Source organism: Solanum stenotomum, chromosome 1 (genome assembly GCF_019186545.1).
Source record: "Solanum stenotomum isolate F172 chromosome 1, ASM1918654v1, whole genome shotgun sequence".
Taxonomy (NCBI): Eukaryota; Viridiplantae; Streptophyta; class Magnoliopsida; order Solanales; family Solanaceae; genus Solanum; species Solanum stenotomum.
In genome coordinates this window covers 88,369,801-88,391,241 of record NC_064282.1, presented here as the reverse complement: position 1 = coordinate 88,391,241, position 21,441 = coordinate 88,369,801, and the positions used below count along the sequence as shown (strand labels likewise).

At 34.4% G+C, this 21,441-nt stretch overlaps 2 protein-coding genes and 1 non-coding gene across 11 annotated transcripts; 2 read left to right on the top strand and 1 right to left on the bottom strand.

The window, feature by feature from the left end:
• The first annotated feature begins 7,791 nt into the window (after positions 1-7,791).
• LOC125864002 (protein PTST homolog 2, chloroplastic-like) lies at positions 7,792-16,244 on the top strand. Of its 7 annotated transcripts, none has more exons than XR_007446214.1 (8): positions 7,792-8,476; positions 9,131-9,294; positions 9,545-9,697; positions 9,765-9,982; positions 14,190-14,328; positions 14,412-14,559; positions 15,781-15,849; positions 15,933-16,054. XR_007446214.1 is itself a non-coding variant. In XM_049543956.1 (8 exons), exons 1-8 carry the CDS (start codon positions 7,899-7,901, stop codon positions 16,026-16,028), a joined length of 1,560 nt encoding a protein of 519 aa, XP_049399913.1. In that variant the 5' UTR covers positions 7,794-7,898; the 3' UTR covers positions 16,029-16,178. The 7 variants fall into 7 exon arrangements, 5 of the variants coding, with proteins under 5 accessions (XP_049399919.1, XP_049399936.1, XP_049399931.1 ...); XR_007446213.1 differs by having other exon boundaries at positions 14,190-14,323; positions 15,756-15,849; positions 15,933-16,053; XM_049543956.1 differs by having other exon boundaries at positions 7,794-8,476; positions 14,190-14,323; positions 15,933-16,178.
• An 809-nt stretch (positions 16,245-17,053) lies between these two features.
• Positions 17,054-17,126, top strand: TRNAA-AGC (transfer RNA alanine (anticodon AGC)). The gene has a single exon. It is a non-coding gene; the product is annotated as a tRNA-Ala (tRNA).
• A 118-nt stretch (positions 17,127-17,244) lies between these two features.
• On the bottom strand, positions 17,245-21,441 carry LOC125864196 (protein TWIN LOV 1-like). 3 transcript variants are annotated; one of them, XM_049544125.1, is made up of 8 exons: positions 21,302-21,441; positions 20,529-21,271; positions 19,686-19,887; positions 19,514-19,578; positions 19,317-19,396; positions 19,175-19,230; positions 19,032-19,089; positions 17,245-17,642 (listed from the first exon to the last, which is right to left on the bottom strand). In XM_049544125.1, the coding sequence occupies exons 2-8, from the start codon at positions 21,082-21,084 to the stop codon at positions 17,508-17,510; spliced, it is 1,152 nt and encodes a 383-aa protein (XP_049400082.1). In that variant the 5' UTR covers positions 21,085-21,271; positions 21,302-21,441; the 3' UTR covers positions 17,245-17,507. The 3 variants fall into 3 exon arrangements, with proteins under 3 accessions (XP_049400082.1, XP_049400070.1, XP_049400076.1); XM_049544113.1 differs by having other exon boundaries at positions 17,251-17,642; positions 19,686-19,893; XM_049544119.1 differs by having other exon boundaries at positions 17,251-17,642; positions 19,686-19,893; positions 20,529-21,424.

Here is a 21,441-nt window from a genome sequence, read left to right as displayed (position 1 = left end):
ATATTTTTCAGTCACAAAATTATCAGATACATTAATGTCATATTTTTCAGTCACAAAATTATCAGATACATTAATGTCAAATTTTTCAGTCACAAAATTTCATTAATGTAATTATTATCATACTTATCAGATACAATAATGTCATTATAATCACACTTATCGGCTACATAATTTTCTGAAGTCCTAACTGAACTGAACAGAAAATTAAAAGCGAAAATAAATAATTTTAAACCTCAAAACTCTTTCAAATTTAAAACTATATTATTAAAAGGGTAGTAAATACTCCAAAGCACTAATTAATATATCTTAAAAAACAAATAAATATCAACATGTGCCTGTGAACTGGAACATAGAAAACTAACTAGCCTACATTAACAAGTTCATTTTTTGCTGCTGGATTTAAGACGCTCTTCAGCCTTGGAGGGTCATCATTGTCGCTAACATATCCCGCCTTGACTTTGTTAAGACCATACTTCCATAGCAGTGTTGCATATCTTTTGCGAAGATAGTCACTTCCAAAACTATCATATGACATGTTGATTTCGTCACTCAAGAATTCAGCAAATGCAGCTACGAACATTCCGCAATCACTAAAAAAATAAGAAGATTAATTATAAGAATGAATTAGATACAAAAATTAGAGAAAGAATGATACAATACTGACATGCTATCGCTTTCTTGTTGCATGATATCTTGAGCAAACTCGACATCTAACGAATGTTGTGGACCCAAAAGTTCTCCGGTTTTCTTGTCTTTATATGTGTCCAATGCTGCCCAATCAGTTCTCTCTGTCTTTAATGTATATGATACCTCATCAGTTCAACATTTTTTCGACTGTGACATAGTATAAAATCAGTTCTTTTCCAGAGGAAATGCGATAACAAATTTTGTATGAAATTTGTATTGTAAGTAGAGCCAAACTTAAGGGAGTGTTTTGGAATCTGTTTAACTACATAATTCATATTCTGCAATTCAAAAAAATGATGTTGATACTTAATAGAAACAATAAGCTTTAAAATGATACATAAAAATGTAAAATTTTACTTGATACATAATTCTAACTACAAATTATAAATCGGTCAAATTGATACTTAATATAAACAATAAGTCAAATGATGGAACATTATGTTGTTCTGCAACATACATGTAATCCTCTAATATGAACTTTAAACTTTCATACACTTTTAACAACAAAAAAAAGACCAATAATGCTTTATTTGGTAAAATGAATAAATGATACAAAAAATCAACATTTGATACATTAATAATAAATATCAACAGTTCTATCTCATTATTTAAATTTTAACTTTTTGATACATGAGTCGTAATAAATGATGTTTAATTACATATTTCATATTCTGCAATTACAGAAAGGTAAATGATGTTGATCAATAACTAAATCGATAAATGATGCATACATAACTAAAAGGGAAATATCATAATTGATTCAAACTATTATGTTTCAGATCATTTTATACTTAGTATACTAAAATTGCATGACTGATACAGAAAATCATATTACTTCTGTATATACATTGGTTTCTATTTAAACATGATACAAAATGTTAACTAACAAATATGTTAAATTCTGTCTTCGCATCATTCATGTGCATATTTACGAATATGATACATTGTACAACAAATAACCTCTATATCATACAATGAATTGAACGCCTATCTTAGATACAATTCTCAGCACACAAAATTTGCCTTAAACTAGTGTTTCATCTACAAATGTAAAACAAATACTTATTTTTGTATCATTTACGTATATGAATCATTAGTAACATATACTTTATTTCAGCAATGAAACCTTAATACCAGCAATTGATAAAATATCAATGTTTCTGGGTAGAAACTCAACATTTCAGTATATACCAAGATACTTTATTTTTCAACAATGAAATCTTAATACCAACAATTGATAAAATATCGGTGTTTCTGGGTAGAAACTCAACATTTCAGTATATACCAAGATACTTTATTTTTCAACAATGTGTTTCATCAACAAATGTAAAATTTATACTCAATATCAACATCAAATAAAACATCAGTGTTTCTGGTAAAAAACTCCAGATTTCAATATATACAATAAAACTATTTTTTTCAACCATATCTTTCATCTACAAATTTAAAAGTTAAACTCAAACCCAAACAATCAATGTTTCTAGGTTAAAACTACAGATTACAATATACACTATATACGTTTATTTTTCAACAATGTCTAAAATTAAAAGCAAAAGAAAGACATACCATGGGTAGTGTTGGTCGGGAAATGGGAGGGGCAACCTTTCCACCCCTTTTCTTTTTAGTTTTTGCATCCTTTGCTTTAGATGATGGCCCCATTCCGTTTTCGATTTTCTCTTGGTAGAAGTTCGATTCGCCATTAATGCCATTGCATTCAAGCTTTTAGACCTCTGTTCAGTCAAGTTGGGGTGTTCAGATTCAAATACTTGTTCATTGTTAGATGTTATTAATTGAGAAATCCCAATATTAAAAGACGGATGATCCATTGTGACAAATAATCCAAAATCGAATGAAATGAAAAAATGATTTTGAAAGAAAAATAAAGAAGAAGATAATACCTATTTTGAACTTTGGGACTGTTGAATCGTTTGAAAATTCAATTGCTTTGAAAGCGGTAACTGATTTGGTAGTGGGAAAGATTATAGGCGAGATTTTGGGGGTGAGGAAGATGGATTTGGTTTCTTTCATAATTAAGTATCCGGAAAAGAGGAATTGGGGAAAAGTAGGGATTTTTGGATCTTTATGAAAGAGAAGGGATTAATTGATAATAGGTAAACATATGTAGTGTACTTTAGTAATTTTTCCTTTAACAAAGGCAAGAGCCGGCCCTGATTCAGATGGATAATATATATATCCATATATCAATACTCATTTTTATGCTTGTTACTTTTATGAGTTCTTGCTTTCTCTAGAGAGTTTTATAATGTTTTTTGGCTTTTAGCTTGTGTCTCACCAAACTATTTTTAAAACCAAAGATAATATGGTTAACTCATTTTCTAGATGTGTTAAATATGGACATATCATATATTGTTTTTCGTTTTCTACCCGCTCATATTTGATATGGCCTACTCGTTTGTGACTCCTAATATAGATCTATCTAATGCTATATTTTATGCCTCCCCCACCTATATTCAATTTATAATTTTATTTTACAAAGTAAATATTGAACAGGAAAAAGTTCCATTAACAGTAGTAATAATGGTCCTAATGGACAAGAGAATTTGTTCATTGATCATGTCGAGACAAGTACTCTATATATATATTCTCCATTTAAAGGTGAGATATCATATCATGGTACTCTTTCTTCAATAATTTACTGAAATAATAGAATAGAAAAGATAGCTCTATAATAATATAATTAATGATTGAAATTCCAATGGATATAAAAGCTGATATTAGATTCCAATTGTTTATAGTCAGGAGCGGGTCAACGTAAATGGGGCCTAAAGTAAAATTTCAATTTGAGGCCTAAAATATAAACAAACTTCGTATACATATTTATTCAAAATTTATTTTTCTTACACTATTTAGATGGAAATTATTAGATTTAGTATTGTTTTTTCAGTTATTGATTTTAATTTATGTAAGATTTTATCAACTCAACATTGAAAAACACCATTTCAGTGAGTCAATTATTATATGAATTGTAAACATAATTTTATAAGTAATAAGTTGACAAATATTAAATAAAGATAAGAGTTATAAGAACCATAGAATCTGATTCAAGAAGTTGATGACTTGATATACACCATTTTAATATGCTTGTTGTAATGTTTGAAACTAGAATTAAAAAAAAAAAGAATTTGTAATTCACTTTGTTCAACACTTTTCACTATTGATTCTTCTTTTTAACAAAGTATAAAAGATGTTAAAGTATATAAAATAATATATTTTTTTATCATAATTAGACAATTTTTTCTATAAAAATTTAACACATAATTTATTCTTGATAATAATTTGGGGCCCCCAAAATTTGGGACCTAAGGCATAAGCCTTATTTTACAAAGGCAAGAGCCGGCCCTGTGTGTTGGTCTAAAATATGATATTGCATATATTAATATTTATATGCATCAGACCAATAAATTATAATCAGTTCCCCTCTCTCAATTGATTTAGGATCAGAAATTAAATAATTACATCTAATTATTTTTGGCATGAGGTATATCATTAATGAATTTACCATAACATACAAATATGAAATCTCAAAAGAAGATTGGGACATGCTTTAGTCAGGAAAAAGGAGAAAAAAAAATAAGCAAATAAGAAATATGTTGTGAATTATCATATAACCCTCATTCAAAAAAAGATAATTCAAGTCCAATACATAGAAGCATTTGTTGACTCGAAATTCATCACATATCTAATGTCCTAGAAGGTCAATGTTTACCGTATGCATGAAGCATGGTAGACCAATTGATCTCAACTCTAATAATCCTTGAAAAAGAAGAGGAACGAATGATTATAATGATGAGACAATGTGCGCTTGAAGAGCCTATAGCATAACACTTCATGAAACTTCAAGAGAGGTTTCAGGTACCTGAAAATAATGAAGTGATGAGATCTCAATAAGTTATGTCGTATTGTGAATCGATATAAAATAATATTCCGTCGATGACATCTTTAATACAATATATATAATACGCAATAATACTGTAAAAGATTGTAAGGATTTGTATTCTACGACATAAAGCTTGGTTGACTTGTAGTCTAAACACCAAAAGATGTCATGCTTTAAATATTAATAGATATTGTCACTGAAATAATACATCTTGATAAGCATAAAACTTATTTGACTTACAGTTCATACACCAGAAAATGTTATGATTTAGATATTAATGGATATTGTTACAACTTATCTTTATGATTCACTTAATAATGAAATATATATAAAAATTTTAGTAGAATTTAAAATGCCTGAAGCATATAGTTTAAAGTCTCAAAAAATGTACTCAATTTTATAATAAAGATCGTTATATGGTCTAAAACAATTAGGGTGTATGTGGTATATTCACTTATGTGAATACTTGATAAATGAAGGTTATATAAGTAATATCATTTGTTCGTAATTTTATTAAGAAAACAACATCATAATTTGTTATACTTGTTGTTTATATTGATGGCATAAATCTCATGTGAACTCTACAAGAGGTTCAAAAGTTGATTGAGTATCTTAAAAAAGAATTTAAGATTTCATCATTGGAAAGATAAATTTTTTCTTGATCTATAAATTGAACATTTGGCGGATGAGATTTTTATTTATCAACCTGCCTGTATTGAGAAGGTCTTGAAGCACTTTTACATGAACAAAACATATTCATTAAGCATCCAAAAATTATTGGATTACTTGAAGTGAGCAAAGATATGTTCGGTCCTCAAGTAGAGAATGCGTATGATTGAAATGAGTAGTGTATTTCATTCAAAAAAATGACATATTTTTATTTTTATTAACAAAATAATTTTAAAATATTCACTTTATCCTTATAAAATGATTTATAGCCACTCAAATATCTATAAGACGGAAAAAGTATTATATTATAGTTTCACATTATAACATATAGTCTACATGGATAAGAATATGCGACTCAAGTTTTTTCAATTGTTCTTCTCCATTGGCCTTAATGGACAAAACCAAATCTTGAAAACAGGGGCCAGAGACACAAAGCAACTCGCAAACAAAATGCCTGGGAAAGTGTGAGAATCACATTACTACATTTATACTCATTCGATGCCTAGGGTTCGTTTGGTAGAGTGTATTAGGGATATAATGCATGCATTAGACGGGTGTTAGCAATATTTTGTTTGATACATTTTTCATGCCATGTATAACTAATGCAAACATTAGTAATTCATTCTATTGTGTATTAAGTTGTGTATTACTAATATCAAGGAATTCTAGGTATTAGTAATACATAGCATTTTAACACTTGCATTACATTAAATAATTACAAAACTATCCTTAAAGTCTTTTCATTTTCTTTGTTGTCATAAGTTTTTATTTTTATGTTGATTTGTTTTTTAGTGTCTTTTAATTTATTGGTGTCTTAATAGGCTTTATGGCTTCTTAAGTACCTTTAAAAAAAATCTAATTTAAATATAATTTAATAAAATTTTTTACTATTGTGACGATAAATTTTAAGCAGCCCACTGCCTCACCCCAACTTATTAACTCAAAAAAAAAACTTATTCTTTTTTCACATCCGTTATGCTTTTCTTAATTAGTAGTACATAAATTCATCCTTAAAATATGATTAAAAAATGAAGGTAGAATTTTTTTGTTATTAAAAGAATCTGATCTTAATAATAATTAGATATGAACAAGTAAATTACTATCTTTTTCTTGAGTTGATTGCATTACTTTCCTGCATTTTATTAGTATTTGATGACAATCTCAATGCTTTGTCTTCAATGTAGACAAAAAAAAAAAATTGCCAATTTTTTACAAAAATATTTTGACTCAATAGTATAACTGTTTAATATTATTATTGGAAAAAAGAAAAAGAAGAATGAAGAGTTATGATGTTTTAGCAAAGAAATATCTTTTTGATGTTTTAGCACATAACTTTGTTGCAAAGGAAGTGTACAAATAAATTAAGTGTGAATGGTATTTTTGTAAACATATATTTTTTAATAGAAATTATGCAAGATTTGTTATTTTTAATACATCAAACCAAACAATGTATAAGAAATAATGCTTGCATAACTAATGCAAACACTATTAATGCAAGCATTACTAATGCACCCTATTTTACATTATTCTTATACACTCTACCAAACGATCCCTAAAAGTATTCATTAAAGTAAACTCAGAATCCCAGTGCATTGTCTTCTCTTTTTTTGGTTAAAATAGGAGATATTATATTATAATATTATGTCTCAATACAAACAGAGGTGGCTACATAATGGCTAGCACACGAGTTATCAGGCCATATAACTTGGTTACAATTCATATTACATTGAGGTTTATAGGTTTGCGGAATAGGATTTTTTACTTTTTCTGCTTTTAATAACTTCCAAACAAACCACGGTGGAACTCTCCATTCCTCAAAAAACTTGTCTGGTTTCATCTTCTGACCTTCTTTGGCTAGTAGGTCCACCACTTTATTCTTTCCTCGAGGCTCATGCCTGATTGGGGGCTCCCCATTCTATGGATCAAATCCCTGCATTCATTTAAAATATTTGTGTGAGTATCTCTTTCGTTTTGAAGAAACTTAATTACCTCGAGTGTGTCAGTTGCTATTTCCAAGTGTTGAACCTGTAATTTTTCAGTTAGAAGAAATCCATATAATAGAGATGATAGTTCACCATTTATTGACGAGTTTACATTAATTTTTGCACTATAACCATCTATCCAATTCCCATCGGTGTCACGCAAAATACCCTCTACTCCCCCTATTTTTGTGTTGGGGTTAAAAGACCCATCTANCACCATTTGTTAACGAGTTTACATTAATTTTTGCACTATAACCATCTATCCAATTCCCATCGGTGTCACGCAAAATACCCTCTACTCCCCCTATTTTTGTGTTGGGGTTAAAAGACCCATCTATATTTAATTTATGTCCATAGTTCGATGGATCCCAACTAACAACATCCTTATTTTCCGTATTACATTTTCCTTCGTGTCCTTTCCAGTTAAGTGTATAAATTTCATGGTACTCTCGTAGGAATTGGTCATTGGGATATTGTCTTTAGTATTGTTATGATAATTATGGTTTCTAGATAGCCATATATTCCAAATATAGAAGGGAAGGACAAGACTCCAGTCTAACTTGTTGTGTATAATTCTTTTTTTAATCTTACGACAATCATTACTTCACAACAGTACATTTATTTCTTGAGGTCCACCAACTGTTTGAAGAAATGCCTGAACGATGGTTTCACTCATTTTGACACAGACCCATTTGAGTTTTTCACCTATTCCCACTCTAATCGTCATAAATTCCCAAACAAGACTTCATTGCAGAAGAAAATCTGCCATTTTTAATCTTGTATTAGGAAAAAATATGGGGTCTTTTCAGGTTTTTAAGAAGCTTAGCAAGAAAAGAGTTGGGGATAGTGCATATTGCTTGTGTAGGAAAGGGTTGGGAAGTGAAGGGGATATGGAGCTGGAAGAGGAGATTTTGGCTTTCATGGAGATATCTGAGAACCCAAGTGTTTTTCCAACAAGGAAAGAATTGGAAAAAGCTGGAAGAGTGGATTTGGTGGAAGCTATAAAGAACAGAGGAGGATGGTTTTCGTTTGGTTGGGACTCTGAGGATGATGACACTAACACTGTGAATGTTAGTGTTAATGAAGTTGAGACTGTGGAAATGGATTTTGACATTGAGGAGTTTCATGATAGAGTGAAGAGTTGTCAAGAGAGTGATTTATTACATGAGAATGAAGCTCATTTTTCTGGTTCTGAAGCTTCTAGTTCTTCTCAGCCCGCCTCATCCTCTGGTAGATCGATGTGAGGTTCCTTACACCGGAATGTGCTTTCTTTTTAGTTATTTTTATTGCTTTGCTTTTGGTATGTACCTTCCTACGTGAATCCGGATTAGTTGGCAAGTAGACTCTGGATACACGATGCTTAACTTTTATCTTATGTTTGATATTGAGGATATAGAATTGTGCTTGTTCTGCCATTTTGCAGTTTTACTATATCTTATCTGGATATATGTGATTCTTTATCCGACTCAACTTTCGTCATTAGTCACTGGCTTAACACTTGCCTTCCACATGTAAACAAAAATAAAAGCTTTCCTTCCTTTCTTTTACTATTCCCACCAAGCTCCGAAGGTTGTTTGTTTGACAGGGATATAACCAGAGACTTGGTAAATGGTGTAGTTATAGTTACAATTAACCAACTCAATAGAAAAACGTAGATGGGATTAGAGAGTGAAGTAAAGTCTAACTTGGTAGCTCCGTAGTCAGTACTATTAGTGACAAGAGTACACAAAGACAATACTCAGGATGACCGAAAATCTTAAAAATAAGAAACAAGGAAGCATGTCTCTAAATGAATCTCCACCTATTTACTCTCCTAGCTATTCATCGAGGGTTATATTTGGTGTTGTGTGAAAAATCATTCATTGATATCTTCTTTCCTCTCCTTGCTCAACAGAGAAACTGTAGCAGAGGAAGATAGCGGGATTGAAGGGATATTGAGTCGACTAGAAAAAGAGAGGAACTCATCTCTTGGTATTGATCTGGGAAAGCATGGACATACTTCTCATACATCAAGTAGGGACAACATAGATGATAGAAGCTTTGGAACCACTGATGCAGGTAAATTTTTTAATCAGAAAGCAGGATGACATGTTATCAAAAGATGGTTGAATAATCTAGTAGTTACAGCATTGATTTGCTGTTTAATCATTATTGTCTTTGTGTACTATGTCTTAGATATCTTTAATATTTCTTTGAATCTGAAACTGTTTTCCTAAGTCTCTGAACTAGAAATATTTATTCCTGAGTATTTTGTTTGTAAGCAGTTAATTCTTAATCATGAGATGTCATTTCTGTCACACTGTAAAAGACAGGACTGACCTAGGGAAAAATGATAGCCTGAGTAAAGGTAGCCCCATGAAAGACATTCAAAGTGACGAGGAGCTTAACCACAGCGTTTCACCAGCCAGGTGGAGAAAATGGAGCATACAACGTGCAGGCCTTCAGGATATAGATTTTGAAGGTATTCTCATTCTTGTGTCTAATTATGTTTATAGATTGTAACATCGCTTCACTACTGCTATGAACAGCTGCTGAGGTTGCTCTGGGTAAAAGTTGGATTGAAGGTACCAGCGAAGCTTCGGGAGATGGTGCAGTTAACATCACTGAGAGTAGATTTGAAGCCTTACAAAGATCGAAAAATGGCAACAACAATGAGATAAGCACTCGTCTTATACATTTAGAGTTTGAGCTATCAATTTCACTCGGCTCATTGAAATCCAAGAGTGAGGAGTTCAGTTCGAAGGAGGTATTAATCTGTATCTTTTGTTTTTCTTAATAACTGCGGTGTTTGAGCCAACTTGCTCGCACTTAACCTAATTTTATGGGATACATGTTACCTCCCGCTAGCACAGGTAGTGGTAACACTGTCCAACAAGGCTTGGACAGATAGGTAAAAATCTGTATCTTTTGTTTCCCCTAGCATCATATATTTTTAGTCCTCTTATGTAAAATAATGGATTAGCTTAGCTGTGTTTCCCTGGCGATGCAATTATTCCACCAAAAGGAATTGTCTCTTTATTTTGTCGAATAGATGTCAACAGGAAATTTATCAATAATTTCTTTACCATGATTTGTTTGTGAACATTACATAATTTCTTGTCAAGCTAAACTTTTATATCACATTTCCAACTGCCTTTTAGCACATCAACCAACCCAAAAGTTCTCTTAGGAATTTAGATTCAATGCATAAAATTGCTTCTTTTGACTTCACACCCTTTCCCATAGAAAAGCTGAAAATAAAACTGTTAAGACATTAATGTTAAATAAAGTAAGTATCCCCCCTCAATATGAGGTTCACAATCTTTAACATGGTATCCGAGCCAGAGCAGGTAGTGGTCTTGGATTCAAGTCTCACTTCCTGCCATTAACAAAAAGTATTTCCAAATGCTTGACTCAGGAAAATGAATTAGGTCTTTGTGTGAAAGGATGTGTTAAGACATAATTAAGTAAATACAAGTGTCCCTTCCTAGTAATTTAAACTTTTTGATGTGGTAATAACACAATTCTGGAAAAATAAAAAAAAAGAGAAAAGGACACAGGGCCTAAAGGAAATTACAACAATAACAACAACTTACCCAGTATAGTCCCACAAAGTGGGGTCTAGGGAGGGTAGAGTGTATGCTGACTTTACCCCTACCTCAAAGGTAGGGTGTTGTTACTCATAGACCCTCGACTCAAGGAAAAATAGTTCAAAGCAGTCTAGAAAAAAAAGTAATGGAAGTACAAGAATCAACAAATAATAACATAACAAAAACTACACCAAAACAATAAGACAATCGAGGTACAAGGATGATACAGATAATAATAAAAATTGGAGGACAAGAAACTGTTGGAGAAATATGACTACTAATATGAATGGACAACAAGACAACACAATGCTACCTACTAACCTACCACCCTAAATATGAGTCCTCCCCACCCTCCTATAAGGTCATGTCTTGGGTAAGCTGAAACTGCGCTATGTCCCATCTAATCACCTCACCCCATACTTCTTTGGTTTACCTCCGTCTCTCTTGAAACCATCTAGATCCTACCTCTCACTCCTTCACACTGGGGCGTCTGTGCATCCCCTCTTTCACATGCCTGAACCATCTTAGCCTAGCTTCCCACATTTTTCCTCCACTAAATTCACTCCCACCTTGTCCCAGATATCTTCTTTTCTAATTCTATGTCTCATAGTATGTGCACACATCCATCACAACGTCCTTATTTCCGCAACTTTCATTTTCTGAACATGAGAGTTCTTGATTGGTCAACACTCTGCCCCATACAATATAATTGGTCTAACCACCACTCTGTAGAATGTGCCTTTAAGTGTTGATGTTACGTTCTTATCAGACAAAACTACAAAGTAGAGCCTCCACTTCATCCACCCTGCACCAATATGGTGAGTGACATCCTCGTCAATCTCTCTATTTCTTTAGATAATAGGCCCAAGATACTTGAAATTTCCTCTCTTTCCTGTGTTTCAAGCCTCACTTTCATGTTTGCCTCATGTTGTACATCATTGAACTTGCACTCCAAGTATTCTATCTTGGTCCTACTCAACTTGAACCTTTTAGATTCCAGGGTTTGTCTCCAAACCTCCAACTTAACATTAACTTCACCACATGTCTCGTCAATTAGAACCATGTCATCTGCAAATAACATGTACCATGACACCTCAACTAGAATTTGTCGTGTTATTTTATCCATCACCAAGGTAAATAAAATGGGCTAAGGGCTGATCCCTGGTGCAACTCTATCAAAACTGTAATGTGCTTTGAGTTCCCTTCAATAGTCCTTACCCACATCTTGACTCCATCATACATTGCACAAGTGTACATCACAAGTACACCTCTAGCCTCTGAGCAACCCCTGCGTTTCAAGCCTCACTTTCATGTTTGCCTCATGTTGTACATCATTGAACTTGCACTCCAAGTATTCTATCTTGGTCCTACTCAACCTGAACTTAACATGTCTCCAAACCTCCAACTTAACATTAACTTCACCACATGTCTCGTCAATCAGAACCATGTCATCCGCAAATAGCATATACCATGACACCTCAACTAGAATTTGTCGTGTTATTTTATCCATCACCAAGGTAAATAAAACGGGCTAAGGCCTGATCCCTAGTGCAACTCTATCAAAACTGTAACGTGCTTTGAGTTCCCTTCAATAGTCCTTACCCACGTCTTGACTCCATCATACATTGCACAAGTGTACACCACAAGTACACCTCTAGCCTCTGAGCAACCCCATATGACCTCCCTTTGGACTTGTTGTACATCTTCACATAGTCGATGAACACTATGTGTAAGTCCTACTTCCTTTTCTTATACTACTAACTACTCCACCAGTCTTCTTACGAGATGAATGGTTTCTGTAGTTGAGCGCTCCAGCATGAATCCAAACTGGTTCTCAGAAATAGCCACGCCCTCCTCACCCTCATCTCCACCACCCTCTCTAAGACCTTCATAGTGCCTATAGTTGTTGCAATTCTGAATGTCACCCTTGTTCTTATACAACAAAATCATTGTACTCCATGTCCATTCTTTGGACATCTTCATTATCTTGAAAACAACATTACACAACTCATTCAGCCACTCCATGCCTTCCCTGCTTGCGCTCTTCCTAAATTTCACCGGGATCTCATTTGGCCTGGTCGCTCTACCCCTACACATCCTAGTACTAACACCATTAACCTCCTTAACCTTTATACGCCTACAATACCCATAATTGCGATACCTGTCTAAGCGCTCTAAATCTCCTAGCACAATACCTCTATCTCCATCCTTGTTCAAAAGTCTATGAAAGTATGACTTTCATCGCCTTCTAATGAGTGCCTCCTCCACCAGTACTTTGTCGTCCTAATCCTTGATGCACTTCACTTGGTTCAGGTCACGGGCCTCCTTTCTTTCCTCTTGGCTAACTTGTACAACTTCTTATCCCCTCCCTTGTCCTTTAATTCTACGTACAAACATTCAAAAGCTGTCATTTTTGCTGCATTAAATGCTACTTTGCTTCCTTCCTCGCCATCTTACACCTCTCCTATTTGTCCGCTTTTACTCTCCATCAATTTCACATACGTCACCTTCCCTTGGACTTCTCTATTCCACCACCAGTCCACTCGATGTCCACTAAATCAGCCTCTCGAGATCCCCAACACAATCTCTAGTTACTTTCCTATTGCAACTAGCAGTCCTATCCCACATACTGCCCACATCCCCACTATTCCCCAAAAACCCCATAGCCATCAACTTCTCCCCCATCTCCAGGGCACTTGTCATAGTCAAGCTAACCCATTTGATCCTTAACCGATTATCCCCAACCCTCTTCCTCCTCTTCCTCTTGATCTCCAAATTCATCACCAGGTGTTTATGTTGGGTCATAAGATTCTTACTTGGGATAAACTTACAGTCTTTGGAACAACCTTAATCACTCTTCCTAAGGAGAAAATAGTCTGTCTGAGTCTTAGTGACCGTACTATGGAAGTAACCAAGTGCTTTTCCTTCTTCGGGGAACTCGAATTGGCTACCACCGACCCAAAATCTCTTGCGAAATCTATGCCTTAAGGGAATTATTTACAAAATATTTTCTTCAATGATTATGTCTAAAAGAGAAAATGCTTAGATATTTACTATATAGGCATCTCAATTGGAATCAAAGTTCTGCTAACTATTTACTGTCGTCGTCCCAATTCATGTTAGGGTGTTCGACTCAGCACATAGTTTAAGAAAGAAAGAACGATTTTTGAAAAAGAGTCTTAAAACAAACCATAGATATTTTTGTGACTATAAATCATCTCACCAAAGGTAAAATTAGAGGTTTAAAGTTAATTGTTTCTAAATGTAGAAAGGTAGTCATTCTAATTGAAATAGACAAAAAAGGAAAGAAAATTGGGAGAAAGGGAGTATTGTTTAATGGGATAGTGCTAGTATTGTTATGTAACTTCACGGCTTCTTCCTTAGGTTTTTGGAAGCTCCCCAAGTGAATCTGATGCATGGGAGTTTCAACAGAATGAATTCATGAATGGCCAGGAGAGATTGAGGTTGATTCGTGCAAAGCTGGCTGTGCTTGAGGGGAAAATGACACTTGCAATGATGTCTGGTCACGTCTCATTCATCTTAATATACATATTTTAGACTAGATATCTTAACCAAAAACTGAGTTTTCCTACCATACATTTTCAGTGATGCACAGAAGATGTTAGACGAGAAGCAGAAGAGGATTGATAGGTCTAGTAAAGCTTTACAGCTTCTTCGTACTGCTCGGATTGTTTGGACTAACTCCGCCTCAGAGGTTCTTCTAGCAGGTTCTTTTGATGGATGGACAACTCAGGTTTCATCTTGCTTCCACATCAATGATAGGAAATAGGAGACACCACTTTACTGTCAAAACGTCAAGCATAGTTTCGTCTAATGTGATCGTCCAGACCAACTTAATCTTATTTTTGTCGTTTAAGATGAAGATGATGTGTTACCAATGATTACTGTAAGGACATCATCTTCTGCTTGGTTTAGTGTAGAAGTGTCACCAATAGAGTCAACATCTAGCTTTTCTTGTGGACAATGTGAGAGAAGTTCACAACTTAGTCATGTTTGGCTAGAGCAGGAATTAAAGATTCTCTTTTAGGGGGTACACCCAATTAATATCCAGTGCAATATGCTTTGCTGACTCGACTCCAGCAAAACCACATGGCTTATTGCCTTCACAATAATTTATTTCCTCTTTTATTTTGTTTGTGGTGGGATCCAAGAAGGGTTTGCAAGAAGAGCTATGGATCTAATCACAACAGTATCTGATCATAAAGAAAGCGGAAGAATATTTCGAACTTGAATATAATCCCTCCGTTTCAATCAATGTGTCTTACTTTCTTTTTTAGTTTATTTCAAAATGCCACCTTTTTGTAATTAGTAAGCTTTTTTTTCTGAACATTCCCATTTTACCTTTAATAATATTCCCTCATAGGAATAACATGGTATATTTAAGACCACAAGATTTAAGGGGGAACTTTGATATCCTATATAGACCTTTATTTAAGACCACAAGATTTAAGGGGTAACTTTGATATCTTATATAGACCTTTATTTAAGACCACAAGTTTCAAAAGTCTTTCTTACATTCTTAAACTTCGTTCCACACAAATTATGACACAATAAATGAAACGACAGATAGCAAAACTCAGGATTTTCTCAACTTACTAATCCAAATCAGATACATAGCATTAGGGACATGGAGACTTCATAGTCAAGGTGCACTTCTTCAATCCTTGCTCAGAACTTTATTAGGATGGCATACAAAGTGTTTTACCTTTGTTTTCCAGAAAGTCACTTGGAAATTAGGTGAGGAACGAGTTTTGTGTACCATCAAGTCGATTTTACTAAGGTTGTTCCTAAAGCATCAAATGGCTTGAAGAATGATATCTCGTCGGTCTCTTAATGAAAACTGCACATCTCTATTTCCACTTCCCCTAAAAGGCCTTGTACGAGCTTTGCGATATTGATTTCAAGGAGTTTCTTGACCTTTACTAGCAGCATGACACGATGCATTGAAATGCAGAGAAAGATGGAAAAATCGAGCACAGGTGTTTTCTCTGTAAGCCTAAAGCTGTATCCAGGCAGATATGAGGTAAGTTTTAATGATCGCAATGAATTTGATATCATACTATGTTATCCTGTGATGTACCAAGCCTCTCATTTATTTTCATGCAGATCAAGTTCGTTGTTGATGGCATATGGAAGATCGATCCTTTGTGGCCTATTGTTCACAACGATGGACACGAAAACAATCTTTTCATTGTTACATAAGAGCATGTCCCTGCAAAGTTACTTCATTGTTCATTGTTACATAAGAGCACGTCCCTGTAAAGTTACTTCGGAATTTGAAAGTTCAACAGATTCTCTGTGGTTAAGAGACTTGAAGTTTTACTCTCTTGAAATTCTTTGGTACTTTTGGTCTTTCTATATATTCAGTTGGTTTGTTTACATGCTAATATCTCTTGAAAGAGTTCTTACCAAAGCTCTCTCCTTTCCTAATTGAAGGGTCATGACTACATTGTTTTTTTTTTCGTCGTCCTCTCTTTTCCAGGTTTTTGTTCTTGTTTATTCACAATTTTGGTTCTCATTACACTTATGGAAGATGGAATTGTGAGCTAATGTTAAGTGTCCCCTGTTACCAAAATGACATTTACAAATAATCCTTCATGAAAAGTGAGATTCATAATCTTAAAATCAAGTGAATCATCTATAACATGTAAAGTTGACTTGATAGTGTACAATTCATTTATATTGTTGGTGGATATGAGTTAAACACAAGAAGGAGGTTAAAAATAGTTATGCCTAATTGATAAGGTTACAATAACTACACATTCGTTCCGAATCAATTGAGGTTAGACACATGAATCCTCACTAATCGTATCGTTCTATATAAATTCATTCATATAAACCATGTCAATTGTCAATCATAAAATCGGTTAGCCAGTAATGTGAGCAAACCTACCTAGGCGGAGTTGTCTAATTGACAAGGTTGTTTTGAAGAAATTATACAGAGACTTAAGATAGTATCGTGCATATAGGATAAATAAATTCAGATTATGTGTTATACGTGAGGAAATCATATGTCATATTGTAATATATTCCAACAGTTTCAAAATTTTAATACACCGCGACGTTTCATGAAGACAACAATGCTGGTGAAATGTAATTGCAACCATCAACAATAACTAATCCAGTGTAATCTGGATGAAATCGCAACCATCAAGAAAAAAAAAGAAATGCCAACATTAGTAAAAATTACTGTCAAATTAAGTAATCTCAACAACATATATCAACTAGGGGATGTAGCTCAGATGGTAGAGCGCTCGCTTAGCATGCGAGAGGTACGGGGATCGATACCCCGCATCTCCAAATTGTATAAATTCTTGCTCTTTTTGTGTGCTCTGCAATACATACTGCAATACAACTAGATGTGAATCGAGTTGAAATTCGTAGATGCATAACTGATGGATTCGATTTAAGATGTAAGCATATAAAAACTGTCTCTCTCACAAAAAGGACTAACAAATCCATGAAATTCTACTTGACTACCCTTTTCACTCATGCTATATGTCTGATGCTTGACAGCTTGATCTAGACGTTCACTCCAACAAAATATTTACCTTATTTATAATCTTGCATTTCATCTGGTGCTAACGAGAACCGTGAGGTAGTAACATTTGTAAAGGAGAGACTTTGTGGCGAGTGGAGACTAACAGCACAGAAGAAATCTGGAATCAATTTGTACAAGAACTAGCATGTTCTCACACTCATTGACAAGCCTCTCACAGCAACTTTTACAGCAGCAACGACACCACGCTGTCTCAAACTCTGATTCTCCTTGGTCTCACTATTATCTTCACCCTCAACAGCGACAAAGTATGCAACCTATCGAGCCAAATGAGAACAGAATCAGAAAATATTTCGCAAGATAGCAGGAATTCAGCCCAGCTAAATTGGTGCAGGCTACATTTCTTCTAACATTATCTGCAGCAAATGACTTGGGGGTTGTTCGTTTAAAGTATAAGCCAAAAACTAATCATGGTATATAAATCGATACTACGTTATATAACGTTTTGTATGGAGTATGCAACCTATTGAGCCAAATGGAATAGAATCAGAAACCATTATGAAAAGATATAACAAGAAAGAAAAGTAAGTCCAGTGCACAAAGTATCCCACATTCACGTAGGGTCACTCTAAGGGGTGTAATGTAGACAACCTATCCTGACTCAACGGCTCGAACGAGATCACACAGAGATAACTTTACCAATGCTCCCCTTAACTAGATATAACAAGATGAGAGCTGAAATTTAGACTAGCCTAAGTGCATATTTTCGGCTGTCTAGGCTGCGTTCATTCAACTATATATGCAGCAAATGACTTCATCTTCTGGTAACAAATTTCTCTTCCAGTAAATCGCGATACTCCTAGTGTCAACAATATTAGTAGTTCTATGTAGCAAAACTGTCCAGCAGAAAATAACAACCTAAAATAAAAATAATCAAATTTAAATGTTTGCTGTGACGAGTTCCAGCGTTTCATTTGGCTGGATCTCCCACAACTCCCTCAAAAAAGGAACTTGTTTCACTTTCCTACTTCCTTTGTCTCCTGAACAACGACTAACTAAAGCATCGCTTCCACTATTATACGTGCAGCCGTATCCACAGAGATTGGCTAGACATTCTAAAATTTCAATTTCTAGTTTATTTGAACTATGTGACTAATTCTAGACACTGCTAACCAGATACAACACCAAATGATGAAGACATCAGACAAAATTTCTCATTCTTAAGTTTATGAAATATGCCGATACAAACTTAAGATCAAGAGAATTGGGACTCATCCAGCCTACAGGTGACATTCAATTATGATGAAATATCATTTGCTAGCCTTGAAGGCATCATGCCTGAGAACCAATATCGCATCAACCATCTTAGGCTACCTCAAATCTTGAAACAGATGCGTAAAAAGAATGTAAAATATGGCTTGGCCTCAGCTTACTCATCTATATGAATTTATTTGGAAACTGTTTAGCCAACTTGCTTATACTACGAACAATATTCTTATTGAGACCTCTGTCTCCTTTCCTATTTATGCAACAAGTGAACATAGATTAAGTAACTAATAAGCTCGCTTGTACTGGGAAAGAGTTCTCAAAGAATTGTGCATATACATAAAGTTCATTCATCGGTACTGAATCTCCATTCAAATAGGCATTTGAAGATTTTGATGATATGCAAAGACATTTAGCGAATTACTGTCGAGTAATATTACCTTTCCTGAAGCATTCCGGACAGGTGAAATGTGAAGCCAAAATGAGGTTCCGTCTTTTCTGAAAGAAAATATGTAACCACAAGATACTGAGTATAGAGAAGTAACATTCTGCATCTAAATAACTTACAGGAACAGGAGCCTACCTGTAATTTAACATACGTAGTGTACACGGTTGTTCATTTTGGATGCATTCTTTTATCTGCAAAGAGAGAAGTAAAAAAGTTGGATTTAGATCACGTGTCATCGAAATTGAGCAAATAAGAGCTAATTACAAGAGAAAATTACCCGAAATCGAGAGCTTGAATCTGTGTCCGTCCCACTAAAAGATCTACAGTTATAGCCCAACAATTCATTTCTGGAAAAGCCTATAAAAAAGTGAAGGAAAGAATCATTCCAATTAGTAACTATCAGTTAAACAAGGATGAAAACTTGCCGTTCAAACAAACAAAAAATGCGTTAAAAATTAACTACATCTTTACCACCTGTTAATTTCAGAAAGTTATCACTTGCAAAGACAATTGGCATGTCCGGTAAGTTAGCATCGGTTCTACAAGTTACAGAAAGACAACTCTAGAAGTGTCAAAAACCATCTAGAACCTAATCATATCAATTGTAAAGTGAAGCAAGTATAGAACTATGAAAAAAAGAACTCACAATACAAAGCTTTGTTTGATTCTACCAAGAGATATATTTAAGGATGCTCCGAGCTGACCCGTCCCAGGTTGAGAACGTCTCTTCCCATGGACTAGTCTGCCTGTTGATTCACCATCATGTACCAGCACAGTCAGTATGTTGTCTATAACAGCAGTGGATTTTCTCTTCTCTAGATCACTTGCATCACATGGTCCATCTACATCTACTCCTACGACAGACAAGTTTGTGGAAAACGTCAATCATTTGCACAATAAGCAACGAGACTAGGATGAATATACGAAAAAGAAGTTAGGTATTGTCCTATCTCATAACACTCTCGTGACACTCCACCGTTTCATCCATCCTATTCGAATCCTATGCGTTACATCTTCATTGATCATGCTATTCTCCTGAATGATTGAGCCTACATATCTAAATTCCTTTCATTTAGGCACCACAACCTCGTTTAATCTCATTTAAATTCGTTCTTCTTATGAGGGATGAATTTTCCATGCATATATTATGTTATCTTTCTTTTAACAACAAAAGTTGAACTCCAAGGAAATGAATCAAAGACAGCCAAGTCTAGATAAGCATATGTTCTAGTTTTCAATAACTAAGCAAATACCCCACAATCAAATGAGCTTATCAAGCCACTTTTTATAGAGTGTATAGGAATTATGCTAATGCAGTATGAATTGCATGGCTGGCACAATATGAGTACTATGACCACAGTTCCTGTATGTAAAACATAAGCTTTGTATAACCTTTCTCACCTAATCGATCGTGGTGAAGAGAGGGAACTTGAGGAAAGTCTACATATAATATATATCTACAGGAGCATATATTTCAATCAAAGTGTACCTGTGAAGTCCAAGCCTGAACCCGATGCAAGAGACAGTGCCCGTTCCACGCTCATGGAGTGTACTTCCCTTCTATAACACCTAAGCACCGACTCTCGACAGCCAGCTCCATTTTGACATAAATTTAGTCCAGTTCCAGATGGCTTAGGCCTCCTCAAAATTGGAACTTGAACTCCCAAGAAATGAATCACCCTCCCATCCTTCTCATCGAAAACAGGACACATATGAAACAACATCCAAAATGGTGTCCCATCTTTCCTATAATTCAACAAACTAATTTGTATATCCCTCTCCTCTCGTATCGCCTCACGAACCTCCAAAACCGATCTACGATTAGTCTTAGGCCCCTGAAATATCCTCCCATTCCTCCCTATCACCTCATACTTCGAATATCCAAACATTTCCAAGAAACCACGCGAGGCATACACAATAGGGTTACCAGAAATGTAAGGATCAGTTATAGTGAAACAATCAGGCAATTCATCAAGAGATTCTTGAAAACCTGCTGAGTAACAATCAAATGATTGTTCAATCATAGTACCCCTTTGTGACTCCATAAGTATCTGTTACGTGTTCAACAGAACTCAGTAACTTCAACCAAAACTCTATATATGTGTTAAGAAATCTAGTTAATATGTATAAATAATTTATCCAGAACTCAATAAGCTACTTATTCTAATCAATAACTCATAACTCAAAATTCTGAATCCGCCTCTGATATGCCCTGCAATTGTTGATCTAAAACTTCAATAAATTGAAATAAAAACAAGAAACAAACATGAAGAACAATTAAAAGAAACTTGCAACTAAAAAAAACACAACTTATTTTGATTAGAGTTTGTTCTACAAAACTAAAGTTAGTTACAAATGACTTGTCCTATGTCTACCAATTTAAACTCTTAACATGATAGGGA